The 21,500-nt window shown below is 34.6% G+C and overlaps 3 protein-coding genes across 3 annotated transcripts in view; 1 reads left to right on the top strand and 2 right to left on the bottom strand.

The window, feature by feature from the left end:
• LOC123311814 (ATPase family AAA domain-containing protein 3A homolog) overlaps positions 1-21,500 on the top strand; it is a 178,793-nt gene that overhangs the window by 80,292 nt on the left and 77,001 nt on the right. The gene's annotated exons all lie outside the window — the stretch shown is intronic.
• On the bottom strand, positions 2,462-4,165 carry LOC123311819. Its single transcript, XM_044895927.1, has 2 exons — positions 2,575-4,165; positions 2,462-2,513 (listed from the first exon to the last, which is right to left on the bottom strand). Exon 1 carries the CDS (start codon positions 3,944-3,946, stop codon positions 2,795-2,797), a length of 1,152 nt encoding a protein of 383 aa, XP_044751862.1. The 5' UTR covers positions 3,947-4,165; the 3' UTR covers positions 2,462-2,513; positions 2,575-2,794.
• On the bottom strand, positions 4,863-6,682 carry LOC123311821. Its single transcript, XM_044895930.1, has 2 exons — positions 5,476-6,682; positions 4,863-5,413 (listed from the first exon to the last, which is right to left on the bottom strand). Exon 1 carries the CDS (start codon positions 6,632-6,634, stop codon positions 5,696-5,698), a length of 939 nt encoding a protein of 312 aa, XP_044751865.1. The 5' UTR covers positions 6,635-6,682; the 3' UTR covers positions 4,863-5,413; positions 5,476-5,695.

Below are 21,500 nucleotides of genomic sequence, written 5' to 3'. Positions count from 1 at the left end.
AACAAATGCTCATATATCTCGGGAATGAATACTGCGGATTTCATGAGAATCTTCTCACTGTTCCAAGAAACGCAGGGAATAAGCAGTTGATGTTGATATCGCAGGTTGAGAATATGAATAACTATTCATGGTTAGGTACAGTTTTCCCATTCGACTTTCAGAATTTAGTTTACTCATTGAAACTTCTTTCTTATTATTCAGTATATTTTCTTATCGGGCTGTTGACTGAGCATATTCTCTTTGTTTTAGTTAACATTGTTTCTCCAGGGACAGATGTCCCTGCAGTTAAAACAAATTTCCGATACTTCTTGTTGTGTTAATATTCATTACACATATTTTGAATATTAAGTCAACAGTAGTTTGAATCGTGACAGCACAGTAAACATGGCACGCAAAATTGAAAAATAGTAAATTTTCTTGTGCAGATAAAAATATTCACACGGTGCATGAATTTCTGGGTTCATGGGTTGAAGCTTGCATAGGTATATTATATTGCCATCACAATGAAAACATTGATCAGATACGTTTCGGTATATTGAATTCTCACTGAAATAACCTAATGTGATTTGGTTGACAACGAGAGGTTATAATTGTTTCGATTCAATTCCATATACAATTCGAGTATTTCCGACATCTCACTTGGTAGACAGTTGAATAGAGTAGAAATTGGAACAAAACTGTCATCAGCAGTACCTACTAGCCACTAAATATTCATAAACAAAAATGTGGGTTCATCAAGAAATCGAAATTTAAGTTATGCATAAGCGATCTTGAATAAAGAAAGTGTGAAATTTTTAGAGAGAACTGTATCGAAAGCATATGAAAATAAACAACAAACAGCAGCGATATCGGCACCAGTGGTTCAAAATTAAATAAATAAACTCAGTAAGTATTCAAAATAATACATTTCAATATTCAACTCATAATACTGAAAAACAAGGAACCAAAGATGGAACTCACTCACTATCGAAACGAGATAGCTGTTGCGATATATCAATATCTATAATTGAAAAACAAAACTGTATAAAATTTTGTCAGTATTTTCTCTGAGCGTGCTAAGTAAAGGTATTTTCCACTAAATCTTTCAGACGAAACAGTCAAATTCCATGAGATGGGTCTTTCCTCTGATTGAACTATCGTATACTAGTTGTAGGAAACTAACGACCGTTTTCGATAAAACTATTTATCCATCGTTTCACTTACTGACGATTAGTAACCATTGGTAACCATTCTAAAAAATATCTACAGATAGAATCAAAGAAACGAAATCAGATGTATTGTCTATCTTCAGTAGCTGAAACAATGGATATACGTTTATTGAAAACGGCCGTTAGTATATCGAGCACAAATAAAAAGCACACTTCATATTTCAAAAACTTATGGCTTTGAAAAAATCAGAACGAATTTTGGATGTGGACAAATCATGAATATCCTCAAAGAAATCTTTTTAATCTTGAATCTTCATAAAAACGCACTTTCGAGTTTTTACATACAGTGTTTTTCATATCCGGTACATTCATACATACGACACGAAAACTGTGAAAATGGACTTTTAAGAAAATAAATCAGCAGAAATATGCTTATCTCATACCGAGAATATTCCTACTAATTCAGAACTGAATTTAAACTCAGATTTTGTTTGCTTTTTATCGAAATCATTTATCTAGCAGCTTTTTCCATTTACACTCCAGAATAGTTGTATTATGCAAACTTTATAGGTATTTTAAGTAGATAATTTTTTCATAAAATGATCAGCACCGGCTTTCGAAAAAATATCAGTTGAATATTTCAGGTCGAGTAGTTTTCACACAATTAATTATTTTGGATAACAAAGTAGAAAAAGTTCAAAAATTCGATTCTATATTCCAGTAACCATAGATTTTTATACTGAAGTACTAGAGGATTCTTTCTGATCCATTTTTATAATGGATAAGATCGCGATCCTGACCAGATGGATAACGAACTCAACTAGACACGTGAATATTCAATTCGAACTGGAAACGAAGCTGTAAAATCTAACTCATAATTGTCGGAATAGCAATCTCTCTGGCAACGCTGTGAGGGAATTAAACGCCATTTACATGAGTCCGTAATGTTATCTTCTTGTACAAAAAGCGTATATTTGACGCCACAATGTTATGAACTTATACTGAAGCCATAACATACGCCAGATGTTGAAAATTCGTATATTCATTTTTCATCGTACGCTATTCTTCGTAGACAGGGAGTATAATTGGTCGTTTTGGTTGAATATACACGAATCAAAACCGACATAGGTCGTCTCTTTCTAGGTGACGCCATAATGGTTGGTCTATGGTCTGAAGCCATAATGTTCGGAGATGTAAATACATATATATATATATATATATTTGAATTTAAATTATAAGAGTCTTTTAAATTATAATTGTAGAATTTTAAGGGTAAAACGACTCGTTTTTTTGGGAGGGATCTTAAGTGAGACTCTTCATTCTTCGCCAAGCTTTCGAATTCAATTTAATTCTTCTTCGGGGCCTCTGGAATACATTGAAAATTTATTTTTTTTCTACATTAAATTATTTTTATCTGTTTACTTACTGAATTTGAGGTTATGTTAAAGAAATCTGCCTAGCTATAAACATTTTCAGTAATCATCATTGAGTTACAATTTTTTGAATGCAACTACTATTTATAAAAACACTTATGAAACACAATGTTAGAAAAATTTAAAAACTAATCCGATTGTTGATATCTGTCAAGGTATAAAATTCCAAAATCCGTTCAATTTGTTAGTTTGACAGTCTGCCATTCTATGGTGTTATTCGTCGACTGGACCATCGAAGAATATTTCGTTTTCCCTTTCTTTCGATTTTTCCAACAAATAACGATAAATGGAACTTAACTTATTTGTATCCGTTTTCTTATTAATTGTATTCTCTTTTTTATTGATTTCAATCATTTCTAAAACCAATCTTTTTCGATAATTTTTTTCTGTTTTCAGTACTTTCACGTCTTCAAAGTTTACCCTATGGTCAAGATTAAATGCGTGGGATGCTAGTGCGCATCGTTCTGGATGTTTAGTGATATCCGATTTGTGTAATGCCATTCTCCTTTTAATCCACTGTGATGTCTGTCCTATATAAGTTTGTTCACAATTTTCACACTTCACCTCATAAACCACATTGCTTTTGACGGCCGTTTCGATCGGGTCCTTCAGTCTTGAATATAAGTTTTTCACGGTCTTTTGATTGTGTACTGCAATTTTGACGTTTTCACCTTGAAATATTCTTTTCAGTTTTCCAGTTAAACCATTTATATTTGGATATGATGCATAATGGATTTCCTCTGTTGTTTCAGTATTTCTTGTCTGTTGTTGGTCTGTTATGTTACTTGAAAACAACAATTTTGTTAATAAACCTCTTGGATAACCATTCTGTTTGAAAATTTCCATAAGATTGTTTATTCCTTCTCTGATGTATGATTCATGACAAATTCTCTCGACTCTAGTTTTCATCTGTTTTATTACATTTATTTTTGTATTTATGTTGTGGTTTGAATAATAATGTAGCATTTTGTTAGAATGAGTTTCTTTTCTGTACCATTTCAACTTAATAGTCGTATCATCTCTGTGTACCCTTGTATCTAAGAAGGGTACACATTGTTCACTATCCTCTTTCTCTATGGTAAATTGCAAATTTTTCGAGTGAGAGTTGAAATATTTTAATATATTCGCTATTTCATTTTTCGGTATAGCCATGAATAAGTCGTCCACAAATTTCTTCAGTAATAATATTTTGAATGGTATTTTTTTCACACATGATTCAATTAGGTGATCCATAACATACTGTGCTAAAATTGGGCTAAGTTTAGAACCCATCGCGCATCCGAATATCTGCTTGAAAAATTCTCCCTTATAAGTACAATAGTTGTTTTCCAACAAAAACGATACAATTTCCAGGAAGAGCTCCATATTAATCTGTGTATGATTTTTTATTTTATTCCATTTTTCTTTTATGACCTTGATAACATCATGTTTGTCTATATTACCAAATAGATTTACTACGTCAAGCGAGATTAATGTATAGTCAGCAGGAATTGTGAAGTTGTTTACTGTTGTTGCGAAATGAAAAGTATCTCTGACGTAGTATTCATTTTCTTCGTCATAACTCACCTTCAATATATCTGCAATGAATTTTGATAAGGTATTTAGTGGGCTGTTAATACTCGATATAATCGGTCTTATGGGAAAATCATTTTTATGCACTTTCGGATTTCCGTAAATTCTTGGAGCAACTGAATTGTATGTTTTCATTTCTTTTGCTTTTTCTTTCGTTATATAGTTCGAATTTTTGAGTTTCTCTATGTATTTGTTGCATTTTGTCTGTATCGTAAGTGTAGGGTCTCTCGGTAGTTTTTTAAAATCTGTGGAATGTAAGATATTTCTAATTTTCTGATCATAAACTCTATCTTCCATTATGACTGTAACTGAACCCTTGTCACTATTTAGTACAATTAATTCGCTGTTTTCCTTTAAAAACTTTTTTGTGTCATTATACCAATATTGGGTGAGAGAAGTGTTATTTGTGGGTCTATGAATGTAGTTTGTTAACATGTTGGTAACTTTTGCTCTTTTTATATCCTTTCTTTCATTTGGTATGGCCTCTAGTATGTATTCTGTATCGGCTATTATGTGGTCAATATTTACATCTTTTTTGGTGGCGGGAATACTGAACTTAGATCCTAGGGAGAGAAGATTCTTTACTGTGTCCGGTATTTCTTTATTGGTTAGATTTTTGATCCATTTATGTTGTGTCTTTATAGTTGGAATACTGTTTGCTTTTAGGTTGTTTATTTTTCTCATATTCAGTTCCTTGATAGTGTGAAACTTCCTATTAAACGATATTCTCAGTCGGTGTTGATATTGCCTTAACATGTCTTCTGGCAAATGATGTAATTTGTTCTTAATGTTCTTATTGGCTGACTCTAGTTTGTTAATTTTGTGGTTGACTTGGCACAGTTCCAGGTTTAAAATTTTTCTTTTGGTTTTGTCATTGAAATCTCGAATTTTTTTATTCAATCTTAGGTTATCGTATTCGAACAATCCCATTATACTTCTAACATTATCAGTTATGTGGTTTGGTGTGAGTCCTTGTCGTTTACACTCCAATAGAAATATCCTTCTGTTTAAAGCTGAGGCTAATTTTCGGTTGTTAGTACTCCACGATTTAAGTTCCTTTGTTGTTTCAGAACCATAGCTGAGTGTGATGTCTTCATAAAAACCCATTGTATTTACTTGAATTTAAATTATAAGAGTCTTTTAAATTATAATTGTAGAATTTTAAGGGTAAAACGACTCGTTTTTTTGGGAGGGATCTTAAGTGAGACTCTTCATTCTTCGCCAAGCTTTCGAATTCAATTTAATTCTTCTTCGGGGCCTCTGGAATACATTGAAAATTTATTTTTTTTTCTACATTAAATTATTTTTATCTGTTTACTTACTGAATTTGAGGTTATGTTAAAGAAATCTGCCTAGCTATAAACATTTTCAGTAATCATCATTGAGTTACAATTTTTTGAATGCAACTACTATTTATAAAAACACTTATGAAACACAATGTTAGAAAAATTTAAAAACTAATCCGATTGTTGATATCTGTCAAGGTATAAAATTCCAAAATCCGTTCAATTTGTTAGTTTGACAGTCTGCCATTCTATGGTGTTATTCGTCGACTGGACCATCGAAGAATATTTCGTTTTCCCTTTCTTTCGATTTTTCCAACAAATAACGATAAATGGAACTTAACTTATTTGTATCCGTTTTCTTATTAATTGTATTCTCTTTTTTATTGATTTCAATCATTTCTAAAACCAATCTTTTTCGATAATTTTTTTCTGTTTTCAGTACTTTCACGTCTTCAAAGTTTACCCTATGGTCAAGATTAAATGCGTGGGATGCTAGTGCGCATCGTTCTGGATGTTTAGTGATATCCGATTTGTGTAATGCCATTCTCCTTTTAATCCACTGTGATGTCTGTCCTATATAAGTTTGTTCACAATTTTCACACTTCACCTCATAAACCACATTGCTTTTGACGGCCGTTTCGATCGGGTCCTTCAGTCTTGAATATAAGTTTTTCACGGTCTTTTGATTGTGTACTGCAATTTTGACGTTTTCACCTTGAAATATTCTTTTCAGTTTTCCAGTTAAACCATTTATATTTGGATATGATGCATAATGGATTTCCTCTGTTGTTTCAGTATTTCTTGTCTGTTGTTGGTCTGTTATGTTACTTGAAAACAACAATTTTGTTAATAAACCTCTTGGATAACCATTCTGTTTGAAAATTTCCATAAGATTGTTTATTCCTTCTCTGATGTATGATTCATGACAAATTCTCTCGACTCTAGTTTTCATCTGTTTTATTACATTTATTTTTGTATTTATGTTGTGGTTTGAATAATAATGTAGCATTTTGTTAGAATGAGTTTCTTTTCTGTACCATTTCAACTTAATAGTCGTATCATCTCTGTGTACCCTTGTATCTAAGAAGGGTACACATTGTTCACTATCCTCTTTCTCTATGGTAAATTGCAAATTTTTCGAGTGAGAGTTGAAATATTTTAATATATTCGCTATTTCATTTTTCGGTATAGCCATGAATAAGTCGTCCACAAATTTCTTCAGTAATAATATTTTGAATGGTATTTTTTTCACACTAACAGCCCACTAAATACATTATCAAAATTCATTGCAGATATATTGAAGGTGAGTTATGACGAAGAAAATGAATACTACGTCAGAGATACTTTTCATTTCGCAACAACAGTAAACAACTTCACAATTCCTGCTGACTATACATTAATCTCGCTTGACGTAGTAAATCTATTTGGTAATATAGACAAACATGATGTTATCAAGGTCATAAAAGAAAAATGGAATAAAATAAAAAATCATACACAGATTAATATGGAGCTCTTCCTGGAAATTGTATCGTTTTTGTTGGAAAACAACTATTGTACTTATAAGGGAGAATTTTTCAAGCAGATATTCGGATGCGCGATGGGTTCTAAACTTAGCCCAATTTTAGCACAGTATGTTATGGATCACCTAATTGAATCATGTGTGAAAAAAATACCATTCAAAATATTATTACTGAAGAAATTTGTGGACGACTTATTCATGGCTATACCGAAAAATGAAATAGCGAATATATTAAAATATTTCAACTCTCACTCGAAAAATTTGCAATTTACCATAGAGAAAGAGGATAGTGAACAATGTGTACCCTTCTTAGATACAAGGGTACACAGAGATGATACGACTATTAAGTTGAAATGGTACAGAAAAGAAACTCATTCTAACAAAATGCTACATTATTATTCAAACCACAACATAAATACAAAAATAAATGTAATAAAACAGATGAAAACTAGAGTCGAGAGAATTTGTCATGAATCATACATCAGAGAAGGAATAAACAATCTTATGGAAATTTTCAAACAGAATGGTTATCCAAGAGGTTTATTAACAAAATTGTTGTTTTCAAGTAACATAACAGACCAACAACAGACAAGAAATACTGAAACAACAGAGGAAATCCATTATGCATCATATCCAAATATAAATGGTTTAACTGGAAAACTGAAAAGAATATTTCAAGGTGAAAACGTCAAAATTGCAGTACACAATCAAAAGACCGTGAAAAACTTATATTCAAGACTGAAGGACCCGATCGAAACGGCCGTCAAAAGCAATGTGGTTTATGAGGTGAAGTGTGAAAATTGTGAACAAACTTATATAGGACAGACATCACAGTGGATTAAAAGGAGAATGGCATTACACAAATCGGATATCACTAAACATCCAGAACGATGCGCACTAGCATCCCACGCATTTAATCTTGACCATAGGGTAAACTTTGAAGACGTGAAAGTACTGAAAACAGAAAAAAATTATCGAAAAAGATTGGTTTTAGAAATGATTGAAATCAATAAAAAAGAGAATACAATTAATAAGAAAACGGATACAAATAAGTTAAGTTCCATTTATCGTTATTTGTTGGAAAAATCGAAAGAAAGGGAAAACGAAATATTCTTCGATGGTCCAGTCGACGAATAACACCATAGAATGGCAGACTGTCAAACTAACAAATTGAACGGATTTTGGAATTTTATACCTTGACAGATATCAACAATCGGATTAGTTTTTAAATTTTTCTAACATTGTGTTTCATAAGTGTTTTTATAAATAGTATTTGCATTCAAAAAATTGTAACTCAATGATGATTACTGAAAATGTTTATAGCTAGGCAGATTTCTTTAACATAACCTCAAATTCAGTAAGTAAACAGATAAAAATAATTTAATGTAGAAAAAAAATAAATTTTCAATGTATTCCAGAGGCCCCGAAGAAGAATTAAATTGAATTCGAAAGCTTGGCGAAGAATGAAGAGTCTCACTTAAGATCCCTCCCAAAAAAACGAGTCGTTTTACCCTTAAAATTCTACAATTATAATTTAAAAGACTCTTATAATTTAAATTCAAGTAAATACAATGGGTTTTTATGAAGACATCACACTCAGCTATGGTTCTGAAACAACAAAGGAACTTAAATCGTGGAGTACTAACAACCGAAAATTAGCCTCAGCTTTAAACAGAAGGATATTTCTATTGGAGTGTAAACGACAAGGACTCACACCAAACCACATAACTGATAATGTTAGAAGTATAATGGGATTGTTCGAATACGATAACCTAAGATTGAATAAAAAAATTCGAGATTTCAATGACAAAACCAAAAGAAAAATTTTAAACCTGGAACTGTGCCAAGTCAACCACAAAATTAACAAACTAGAGTCAGCCAATAAGAACATTAAGAACAAATTACATCATTTGCCAGAAGACATGTTAAGGCAATATCAACACCGACTGAGAATATCGTTTAATAGGAAGTTTCACACTATCAAGGAACTGAATATGAGAAAAATAAACAACCTAAAAGCAAACAGTATTCCAACTATAAAGACACAACATAAATGGATCAAAAATCTAACCAATAAAGAAATACCGGACACAGTAAAGAATCTTCTCTCCCTAGGATCTAAGTTCAGTATTCCCGCCACCAAAAAAGATGTAAATATTGACCACATAATAGCCGATACAGAATACATACTAGAGGCCATACCAAATGAAAGAAAGGATATAAAAAGAGCAAAAGTTACCAACATGTTAACAAACTACATTCATAGACCCACAAATAACACTTCTCTCACCCAATATTGGTATAATGACACAAAAAAGTTTTTAAAGGAAAACAGCGAATTAATTGTACTAAATAGTGACAAGGGTTCAGTTACAGTCATAATGGAAGATAGAGTTTATGATCAGAAAATTAGAAATATCTTACATTCCACAGATTTTAAAAAACTACCGAGAGACCCTACACTTACGATACAGACAAAATGCAACAAATACATAGAGAAACTCAAAAATTCGAACTATATAACGAAAGAAAAAGCAAAAGAAATGAAAACATACAATTCAGTTGCTCCAAGAATTTACGGAAATCCGAAAGTGCATAAAAATGATTTTCCCATAAGACCGATTATATCGAGTATTAACAGCCCACTAAATACATTATCAAAATTCATTGCAGATATATTGAAGGTGAGTTATGACGAAGAAAATGAATACTACGTCAGAGATACTTTTCATTTCGCAACAACAGTAAACAACTTCACAATTCCTGCTGACTATACATTAATCTCGCTTGACGTAGTAAATCTATTTGGTAATATAGACAAACATGATGTTATCAAGGTCATAAAAGAAAAATGGAATAAAATAAAAAATCATACACAGATTAATATGGAGCTCTTCCTGGAAATTGTATCGTTTTTGTTGGAAAACAACTATTGTACTTATAAGGGAGAATTTTTCAAGCAGATATTCGGATGCGCGATGGGTTCTAAACTTAGCCCAATTTTAGCACAGTATGTTATGGATCACCTAATTGAATCATGTGTGAAAAAAAATACCATTCAAAATATTATTACTGAAGAAATTTGTGGACGACTTATTCATGGCTATACCGAAAAATGAAATAGCGAATATATTAAAATATTTCAACTCTCACTCGAAAAATTTGCAATTTACCATAGAGAAAGAGGATAGTGAACAATGTGTACCCTTCTTAGATACAAGGGTACACAGAGATGATACGACTATTAAGTTGAAATGGTACAGAAAAGAAACTCATTCTAACAAAATGCTACATTATTATTCAAACCACAACATAAATACAAAAATAAATGTAATAAAACACATGAAAACTAGAGTCGAGAGAATTTGTCATGAATCATACATCAGAGAAGGAATAAACAATCTTATGGAAATTTTCAAACAGAATGGTTATCCAAGAGGTTTATTAACAAAATTGTTGTTTTCAAGTAACATAACAGACCAACAACAGACAAGAAATACTGAAACAACAGAGGAAATCCATTATGCATCATATCCAAATATAAATGGTTTAACTGGAAAACTGAAAAGAATATTTCAAGGTGAAAACGTCAAAATTGCAGTACACAATCAAAAGACCGTGAAAAACTTATATTCAAGACTGAAGGACCCGATCGAAACGGCCGTCAAAAGCAATGTGGTTTATGAGGTGAAGTGTGAAAATTGTGAACAAACTTATATAGGACAGACATCACAGTGGATTAAAAGGAGAATGGCATTACACAAATCGGATATCACTAAACATCCAGAACGATGCGCACTAGCATCCCACGCATTTAATCTTGACCATAGGGTAAACTTTGAAGACGTGAAAGTACTGAAAACAGAAAAAAATTATCGAAAAAGATTGGTTTTAGAAATGATTGAAATCAATAAAAAAGAGAATACAATTAATAAGAAAACGGATACAAATAAGTTAAGTTCCATTTATCGTTATTTGTTGGAAAAATCGAAAGAAAGGGAAAACGAAATATTCTTCGATGGTCCAGTCGACGAATAACACCATAGAATGGCAGACTGTCAAACTAACAAATTGAACGGATTTTGGAATTTTATACCTTGACAGATATCAACAATCGGATTAGTTTTTAAATTTTTCTAACATTGTGTTTCATAAGTGTTTTTATAAATAGTAGTTGCATTCAAAAAATTGTAACTCAATGATGATTACTGAAAATGTTTATAGCTAGGCAGATTTCTTTAACATAACCTCAAATTCAGTAAGTAAACAGATAAAAATAATTTAATGTAGAAAAAAAATAAATTTTCAATGTATTCCAGAGGCCCCGAAGAAGAATTAAATTGAATTCGAAAGCTTGGCGAAGAATGAAGAGTCTCACTTAAGATCCCTCCCAAAAAAACGAGTCGTTTTACCCTTAAAATTCTACAATTATATATATATATATATATAATTATATAATTATATATATGTAAGAAATAAAAACTCAATTTGTATCGTGGGCGAAAGCTTTTATTCCCAAAATAAAAATGGCGGACGGTTATCTCGCACGTGGCGGTGCTCTAACAAAGGATCAGGTAGAAAGCTTACCACTTGGCAAGGAAGCTCGGGTAATTCTGTCTTAGACCTATGCGTAGAGAAAGCAGGTTACATAGAAGCACAGGGTGCACAGAGCATGGGTTCTATACTCTTATTCTTCCTTTGACATTCATCATCGGACATTATCATTATATTATAAAGGGGGTCAAAATTAACATTTGCTAACACGGCCATACTGACCATTGAAACGTCCTCGTTTCACTTATCTTAATAACAAACAACATTGTTAAAGAGAACTTGTAAACATAAAACAGTTTAATCTTGTGTACATGGCTCTGTTTGATGCGCTGGCTCGCGCTGCGGCATTATTATAGGTGGAAAAAAGAGCCAAGCGAGAAAAAAACCACCACCGCTTACATGCTCATAAGTTGAATGTAAATTAGAACTGAATAGCCAAGAATAAAAGAAAATCAAACCTTGCTAACCAAAAGAAACTATTATCAGACTATAGCATTGCTCAGAGGTATACCACACAGGACTTCGCCTAAGTCACGGGCATGCGTGTCAATACTACAGTTCAGATAAAATAAAAGCGAAACCAAAAACAATAAAGTGTAAATTATCATGATCTACCATAGCATTGCTCAGAGGTATACCACACAGGACTTCGCCTAAGTCACGGGCATGCGTGTCAATACTACGGTTCAGATAAAATAAAAGCAAAACTAAAAACAATAAACTGTAACACCTGTTACACCAGAAAACAAAAATAAGCGAACCTCCCTGGTCTTCGCAATGACATTAAAACCATTCAAAGAAGCTAATATTTCAAGGCTATCAAGTTCGGAGCATATTAATTCAACTCAAATCGTATAAAACAGTATTAGATTTTGTAGTGCAATGATAGATACAAACATTAAACAGTTAACATTTTCACAGTTTTTGTTAGATACACTGTCACATTGAAAATTTCACAATTCACAAGGATCTTCAGGCCAAATTCTTAATTATTCCTGGCCTGCCGTGGCCGTTCTGTTCTGGCCGCCTATCCTTTTCAGTACATATCGATCATTCGGTAAGACAGCCTTGATTTCAAAAGGGCCAATAAATTTTGGCTTCAACTTTCCTCCATTAGATAGTTGTGTCACTTCCATTACAACTTTTTGGTTAACTTCAAACGGGTAACTAGCTTTTCGGGTTTAATCGAATTTCTTCTTTGTATGCTTGGTTGCAACATTGAGCTTCTCCCTAAGAGCTCCTTTATTGACTTCTATTGGCTTTACTACTATATCGCTTAATAGGTTTATGGTAGCTGTTAATCGTTTATTCGCGTTTTTCATCAAAACAGCTGGGGCATACCCTGTCGATTTATTAACTGTATTATTCAAGTCATCTTCGACTTTCGGTAGGGCTTGGAACCATAATTTCTCTTCCTTTTCGTTAAGAATGCACCTCAATGCATTGAAAACAGTTCTCATAACTCGTTCGACTTTTCCGTTTCCTCGTGGTAGTCCTGTGGCGATGAAATGCAATTTTACACCTTCTGTCTCAAGAAATTGCTTGAATTTGGATGATATGAATGCAGTTCCTCTGTCTGCTATTATTCTCTTCGGTTTTCCCAATTCTGCAAATGCCTTCTGTAGACCTTTTATACTTTCTTCTGTAGTTCTCTGCTTCAACGGGCATAGTTTGATGAATCGTGTGAAATCATCGACAATCACTAAGATCTGGGTGCATCCAAAAGATTTCACTAATGGTCCTGCGTGATCTATGTGCCACGTATCCAATCTTTCAATTGGGACATCAGTAAGTTGACAAAAGCCAGCTCTTTTGCCAGTATGAGATTTGCCAACTGTGCAGGACCGGCAGCTTTGTACATATTTGCGAACGGTCTTACTCAGTCCTGGCCAAATCAAATCTTCTTTCATTTTGGCAATCATCTTCTCAAATCCTATATGGGAAGACTCGTCATGGTACAGCTTCATGATCTCCAGTCTCGCCAACTTTGGAACAAAACATCTGGCTGGATCAGTTCTCCTTGCCCTCCAATAAACGGTTCCGTCTTGTACTGAGAATCCCTCTTCATGTAAACTTCCATCTAGTAGTCCTATGCAGAAAGGGTCTGCCTTTTGCCATTCTCTGATAGATTGCGGAGAACCTGTAACATTACAGAGCGCCAGTATGTTGTTCTCACAGGGAAGATTTCTACTAAGATAATCAACATGCTTCATTTTTTCACCAGGACGATATTCTATCTCAAAATCAAAGTCCTGCAACCGAATCCACCAACGAGCTACTCTTGGAAGCAATTCCTTCTTTAGGGCTGTGGCTCTTACGGAATTACAATCGGTAAAAATTTTAAATTTAATGCCATACAAGTAATTTCGAAAATAGCTAGTGGCCTCTACAATGGCCAGCGTTTCAAGATCATACGAGTGATACTTAGATTCTACAAGAGTGGTTTTTCGACTAAAATAGGCTACCGGATGTGTTTTTTTCTCCAAATCTGTTTGCATTAAAATTCCTCCAATTCCAACAGCGCTAGCATCTGTATGAATTTCAGTTTCCCAATCGGGATTGAAGATCCTAAGTATTGGTTTTTGCGTGAGTCGTGTTATAACTTCTCAGCGGATATTTTCACATTGCTCAGTCCATTTAAACTCAGAGCTTTTTCTTAGTAGAGAAGAAATTGGAGCGGTGAGTGTGGCAAAATTTTTTATAAACCTTCTAAAATAACTAGCAAGACCCAAAAATTGTCGTACACCTTTCACATCTACTGGTTGAGGGGTATTTTTGAGAGATTCTATTTTACTCGGACTAGGTTTTACAGTTCCTTTTTCTATTACTACGCCTAGAAATTCTATCGATGTTTTGAAGAATTCACATTTTTCATAATTTAAAGTAAATCCGCATTGAGATAATCGAGTTATAATTTTCTTCAGATTGTCGAGACCTTCTTCAATATTTTCACAGGGGCAAAGAACATCATCGACATAAACTAAAGCAATTATGTCTTTATAGTCTCCTAGAGCTTTATCAATAGCTGATTGGTAACATGGTGGCGAATTAATAAAACCAAAGGGCATTCTATTATACTCATAAAGTCCATCAGGGGTTATGAAGGCTGTGATGGTTTTTGAACTTTCTTCGATTTCAATTTGGTGGAAACCTGACTTCATATCGAGCTTCGAATAATATTTGGCGTTTGCTAATAGGTCTATTTGATTTTGAATTCTCGGCAAAGGATAATTAATTCGAAGGACCTTTTTGTTCAATTCTCTATAGTCTACGCACAATCGTATCTCACCATTACGTTTCCTAACTAGAACAATGGGACTTGCATAATTTGATTCGCTAGGCCTAATGATGCCAGATTCTAGTTGTTTTTTGATTATTTCTTTAACTTTCAGTCGTTCCTGATAGGATAAATTTCTAGCACGAAAAGCAATAGGATTATCATCCTTCAATTGAATTTTCAATCTACCTGTGGTGACTGCTTCAGGTTTTGATTGAACTGACTCGTTTATAATTTTCATGATTTTAATCTTAAGTTGTTCGTCCAATCCTGACAAATCTATTCTTGACTCGGCTTTACTATCGATTGAGAGGACTTTGAAGGGTCTGAATGTAGTTTCAAAGTCGACGCAGTTTTTATCAACCTTTAGTTGAATATCTTTTTCTCTGAGAATATCCATTCCTATTAACGCATCAATATTTGTGAGAGGGATTATGTGATCACTAACAACATTAAATTCAATTTCTATGGCAAGTCCGCGTTTGTAAAATAGAATGTAAGTTGTTCCTATAGTTTTACATAAAACATTTCCTATTCCTGAGATGAATTTCTGTTTGAGAACGATGTCGCAATTCAATTTCTTAGCAATACTTTCTTTGACCAGACTTATATCTGAGCCAGTATCTATTAAATATGAGATTTGTACGAAATTATCGTTATGTTTGAGTTCCCCTTCTGGATATTGGCTAATCTTTGAAGAACTTTTAGCGATCAACGTTTTGTTAGGCGAATTCGCATTTTCTCGTTTAGCGAAACAAAATTTTTCAAGATGTCCTTTTCTTTTGCAAAAATTACAAAGTAAAACTTGTCTCTCATAAGGAGGGTTTTGTGCACGTCTTTTTGTCGATCTGCAGTCAACTGCTTTGTGTCCTGAATAACCACATTTTCTACATTGACCATTGAATCTACTTTCTGTCTCTACTTTCATTTGATTTGATCTTTTTCTACTATTATCTGAGACTAGTGGAGCGTCGGAATCATATGAAGAAAGCAATTTCAGCAGCTCCATCTCGTTCTTAGGTTCTTGTAATACTACTCTATTCTTTACTTCGGTATTAGTAATATCATGTGTTACCAAGCTCAAAACTATTTCCCAGGGAAACTTAAGGCGAATTTTGGCGCTGTAACCACAGCTTACTATGGTTATGGTTATCTCTGACGTCATAGTTACTTATGACATTTATGTCATCAGCTGTTAAGTGACAGCTGTACGTTTTGTTTGGTTAGTTTTCGATAAAAATAAAATTTTGGAGGGTGAAGACCCTTCTTGAAGAAGATGTACAAGAAGAATAATAAGAAAATATTCTTTAACTAGTTTAACCTACCTGGTGTATACTGGTGCCTCCCCAAATGCTGTTTTTTGCTTACCTCTTTCTTTTTTAATAATTCAATACGCATTATAGATTCCAGTAGTAGTATTTTATAATTTGTTATATGTATGTGTTGTGATGGATCCACCAATGGCAAAAAAAATTAAACTATCGCTGTTTACTTCATAGAAGGGAAGTTCATAGAAGTCTATTATTTGTGTTCTGTGCGTCTCTGCTAAGAATCTATGGCACTAAAATTCATTCCATTTCACTCATTGAAAGGAGATAGAACTACATACCATACTCTTTAACCCATTGAACTCTATGGGAACTCCATAGAGTTCAATGCTTTAACCCTACTCAAGAGGAAGGTTACGTGTAGTTACGTGGTTAACTTCCTGTGACGTCATTGAAACGTCATAGTTACATGGTTATCATCGCCAAAATGTGGTTACCCAAGTAACTTCAACCTAACCATAGTTAACCACTAGCGCCAAAATTCGCCTTTATTATAAAATTTCCTGATCGAATTCAACTTGACATGAGCATACTCTACTAATGAACTGAAATTTGCGCTACTTATCAACATGCTCTCTGTAAGCCTCGTAGCCGGAGTTCCTTTCTCAGGGAACGCTATCTCTAAATCCCTAGAAAATGTTGACCAATTTCTAAGAATCGGTTTCCAATTTTGATAAAATTTGGCTGCACGGCCTTTCAGGGCTTACCCAGCTTTCAGTACTACAACAGTATCAGACATACCTGTTTCGAGTTTAATTCGATCTACTTCCTCAATCCACTCCTTGGTAGAAAAGGGTGTATCGTCGGGGTCAAACTGGGCTAACGACAATTGTGCGGTCACCACGTGGTCAGTGTCGTTCCTTGAACTAGACATGTTGGCTAGCAGCTCCATCATCTTCATTTGAAGTTGGGCCTGGTTCTCCATTATCCGCATTACCGAAATGGCTTCACTTTCTTGGGGAGCGTTGTTGAGATTTTGCTGATCCATTTTGGCTTACTCTTGTAGATTCTCACAAAACCCAAACGATTTTCACTCACACAATAGGGTCCTCAATTTCTTCTTTCGAAAGAAGAAATTTAATCGCACTTCTGATGTAAGAAATAAAAACTCAATTTGTATCGTGGGCGAAAGCTTTTATTCCCAAAATAAAAATGGCGGACGGTTATCTCGCACGTGGCGGTGCTCTAACAAAGGATCAGGTAGAAAGCTTACCACTTGGCAAGGAAGCTCGGGTAATTCTGTCTTAGACCTATGCGTAGAGAAAGCAGGTTACATAGAAGCACAGGGTGCACAGAGCATGGGTTCTATACTCTTATTCTTCCTTTGACATTCATCATCGGACATTATCATTATATTATAAAGGGGGTCAAAATTAACATTTGCTAACATATATTTGTTGAAGATCCTTGGCTATGAAGTGAACTCTCATATATATATATATATATATATATATGCTTTATCCAGCATACTATGTTGCGTCCATACATTGTCTTTGGACCATACACTATTGCGTCCTGAATAATACTGCGTCCGTATACCGGACGCAGCATTGTTTTTCAAAGTTTTCTCTGGTATTTCGAGGGATTCAACGACAGGGGTGGTCGCAAATCGTGAAGAAAGTCGAGAGCTATCTTTGGAACAATTATAGATTTCATTCATCTTTTGATAAGAGAGTTATTCCATGTTGAAAAACATATCTCCAGACGCAGTAAAGTGCGTCTCATGAAACATAAAGTATATTTTTAGTTCACGCAAATTCCGCTTCGAGGGCGCTTCAAATGATGAAAACTGATATACAGTCAATATACATCTTTCACACGACGCATAATGTTGCGTCCGAAATCTGGCAACTGTGTATACAAGTAAACCAAGTTGTATTTGCACAACTGAAATGAATTAGCTTCCTAGGCTCCAAGGTCATCCCGAAAGTCTGTTAGGTGAAGAATTGGATTCTGTCTCTAGAGCAATAGCAGGTCCGATTATAGTGCCCTTATGGTGTTCTTTTAACTGATATTGTCGTTTTTATTTTTTCGAATGAAAACAAATTATAACTCACGTGAATTTTATTCCACTTCAATTAGAAATCAAACGATAACACTTTCCAGAGAATTATCGGATTTATAAATTGACATGAAAGGTATCGCTTTATCCGCTTATGTTTATGTCATCTCATTTCACTTGTGAATTAAAAATTTTTTATTCCACTGGATGAATAAACGTCAACTTCCCTTGTTGCTAGAAACAAGTGTATTTGCCTCTTCATTTCCTTTAGTTCCCGAGGGACCAGGAACCTAGCTATAGAGTCACTACGGTCATACAGAGCAGTTTTTGTTGATCGGTCGTCCTGTAGGCCATCTGGCCTTTGTGAATTGGTGTATTCTCCAGATTCTATGTTCTTATGTTGTTATCTACTACTTTCTTCATCGTCTTCAATAGAAACGATGTTGAATTAATTGTTCTTGAAGATTGTGTGTCCCCATTTTGGTGTGAAGGAAACTTTTGTCCTTCTCCATTTTCTGTGTATATGACTCATTCTAAGCAGCTTCTGGTTATCTTCAGAAGATGAAGACGAATCTCTTCTAGGATTTTTCTTTACACTTCTGGTGATCTATATACATTGAAGGTGTTCATTGCCCACTCCAAACATCGTCTTTTGAATATCCCAATCTTCCTTCTTTTTGGTCTATATTGCTGTATCGATTCTAGTTATGGGTTTACTACCTGTGAAGGTTGTTTTGGGAAAACTGAAAGATCGTTCCTGTTCTCCTTCGGTGAATTATCTGTCTGGCTTATTGAGCGATATTGTGGGGTTGATTACTCCTTTTGCCATGACCTTTTGTATTCTGAGTGCTGTGGGATTAGAAGTGACTTCATCACAAAAATTAAAAAGTTCTACAAATTATGTAAACTTTTGTATATATGTAGTGTACCTGTAATATATTAATTGATAAGGACTGTTTGTCAAAGTGTATATCACAGAGATGCTAGATCTGATTGAATTTAAAACAAATCATATTGTACACAGATGACAGAAACAATATATTTGTTCTGGGCGTAGTAAGGTTGAACAAGCGTACGGGTCTAGAACTTGGGCGTCCTACATGAAATCCCACTCTAGCGAGTAGATGTGCCATTCAAGGGTCCAGGAAGGAAGCTCAAACAAACAAAGGCCTTCCTGACATCAAGCTTAACTGCACCGAATTTATTCAACAAAACAGCATGATCTTACTCGAAAAAACTTCTCTGAACAGCCTCCATTAGTCCGAGAGCTGGCAACGAAATTCGGCAAAAGTTTTGTACTGGCGTATAATTTAATATGATATGTACATAAGTCAGCACCCACTCTCAAGGTCAGGTAGTGGAACACCTAGCGGCGACGCGCTTTGATGTAGGTATATGAAATTACAACACACTCTACAAGTATTTTGTAATGATTGAAAATTGTCACTAGTTAATAGAACAGAAAACTTGAAAAAGTGGTCAGATCTCATTTTGGTGAAACGCGGTGTGTCAGTACACCACATAAGTTGCTGCCTTGACGATGTTGTTTCAGAAGAATTGTATTGGCTTAAACTGCATTTACCGCTCAAATATAATATATTATTTGTGAATAAAATATTCAGACCACATATCAATAGAAGAGAGGCAGTCAGCAGTCACCCCAAAGTACGGATATTGTAATTTTATATAAATCAAAGAGCGTCGCCGTCAGATGTTCCACTACCTGACCTTTTAGCGTGGGTGCTGATTCATATACACCATCAAAACTAACTCATATTTAATTATGATTCATTACAAATCTTTTGCCGATTTTCGTCGCCAGCTCTCGGAATATATGTCATTGTGATGTGTATGGCAATCGTATATTGGGTTCCAAGCAATGCATCCAAACTCCAGTTTGCTCGTCACAAATGTATTGAACAGCAAAATCATGGTTTCCGGATCAGAAAATATCTGCTATTACGCACGATGAATTCATACATTCTTGGCCTCGTACCAAGTAAATGATTAACATGAGGAACAAATGTAAAACTTCGATTCTTCAATCAGAATTACCATTCAAACTTTGTGCCCTGGGTATGAAGCCCCCTGTTCGAACATTGATCCTTTGTATTTTTCACTTTTCTGTTCTTCGTTCACTACCACATCATTTTTGGCAGCGAAGGGAATACGACACAAGAAATTCTGACAGAACTTTATCGAGCCCTTGCGTGTATATACACGCTTCTTCAACAACTTGGCATAAGCCAAAGCCTAATTGCAATATATGCGAGCTTTATCATTCTCAAAAACTGATTTGGTCTTTGGATGTACAAATGAGAGCTTTGGTTATTTGTCTATGCCATAAACTTCTCTCAGATGGAAGTAAGGAATTCGCATTGTGTCTCTCTATATACCCTGATAAAGTATGAATTCTGCAAGCGGACAAGATGTGCATAAGAGTTTTCGTCGATCACGGCTAGCCCTGCAAGATGTTTAGGTGACCACTTGCATTATATTCTTCTTATACTACCTAGTATTCTAGTATCTAGTATCACTCCATCTTGATGAACAAATCCTCCCGTTTCCGACATCAGCTCAGCCGACTCCAGAAAAGCAGAAGATGATTTTTACAGCAAGTCATGGTCTTTCAATCTCTTGAAATATATAAAGTATATGCTTACTCATATAATATTCGAATGAAAACTTCAGTTTTGCTTGTCTAATCTGGCTTTCTAATATCTTTTGTTTTTCTGGCGTGATAGATTTTCTTACTAGCTTAAGATCGATTCATATGTCGGATATTAGCTTCTCCAAAGCACTCCAGCTCTTTGACTTTGATTTTATGATGAGCTACTATTCCCTTGAGTGGGTCTTGACCTCTCAATAATCTTATTCCATTTCCAACTTTTGTGTATAATGTTGGTATTGCAAACTTTGAAACCCCTGTCTTCCTGCATTCGAGGAAAGTATATCTTTTGTATCGAAGAGTTACAGTTACAGTTTGTTCGGCGCATCTGTCGAATCCCCCAGACCTGCTACCGCGAGTACTGCGACCAAAGCGGTCTATTGTGGCACACAAACAAGCTCAAAGAGCTAAACTTCTACTTCCAGTGCCATCTTCCCAAGGGAAGAGGTGATAACAGAGGAGGAGTAATTCATGAGTTCCCCTTGAACCAGCCTGAGCGAACCTTGTCTGCCGCTGGGCAGTCACTGAGGATATGCTCAATGGTTTCGTCCTTCTATAAGCAAAGAGAGTCCTTGTATATCGAAGAGCTAGGATCTGCATCCTGCAGCCTGCGCTACGATTCATATTCAAACTCTTCTATCGAACTCGAGAATTTCATTCGCCGTCCATTTAACTACCCTGAGAGAGTAGTTGACTCTCCAGACTGCCAAATT

This window comes from Coccinella septempunctata, chromosome 4, assembly GCF_907165205.1.
Source record: "Coccinella septempunctata chromosome 4, icCocSept1.1, whole genome shotgun sequence".
NCBI classification, from domain to species: Eukaryota; Metazoa; Arthropoda; class Insecta; order Coleoptera; family Coccinellidae; genus Coccinella; species Coccinella septempunctata.
The sequence above is the reverse complement of the archived record's forward strand: the minus strand, read 5'-3'. Positions and strand labels throughout refer to the sequence as shown.

What these genes read in the sequence shown, in the direction of transcription:
- LOC123311819 (XM_044895927.1), bottom strand. Translation starts at nt 3,946, where the DNA reads ATGGAGCTCTTCCTGGAAATTGTATCGTTTTTGTTGGAAAACAACTAT.
- LOC123311821 (XM_044895930.1), bottom strand. Translation starts at nt 6,634, where the DNA reads ATGGCTATACCGAAAAATGAAATAGCGAATATATTAAAATATTTCAAC.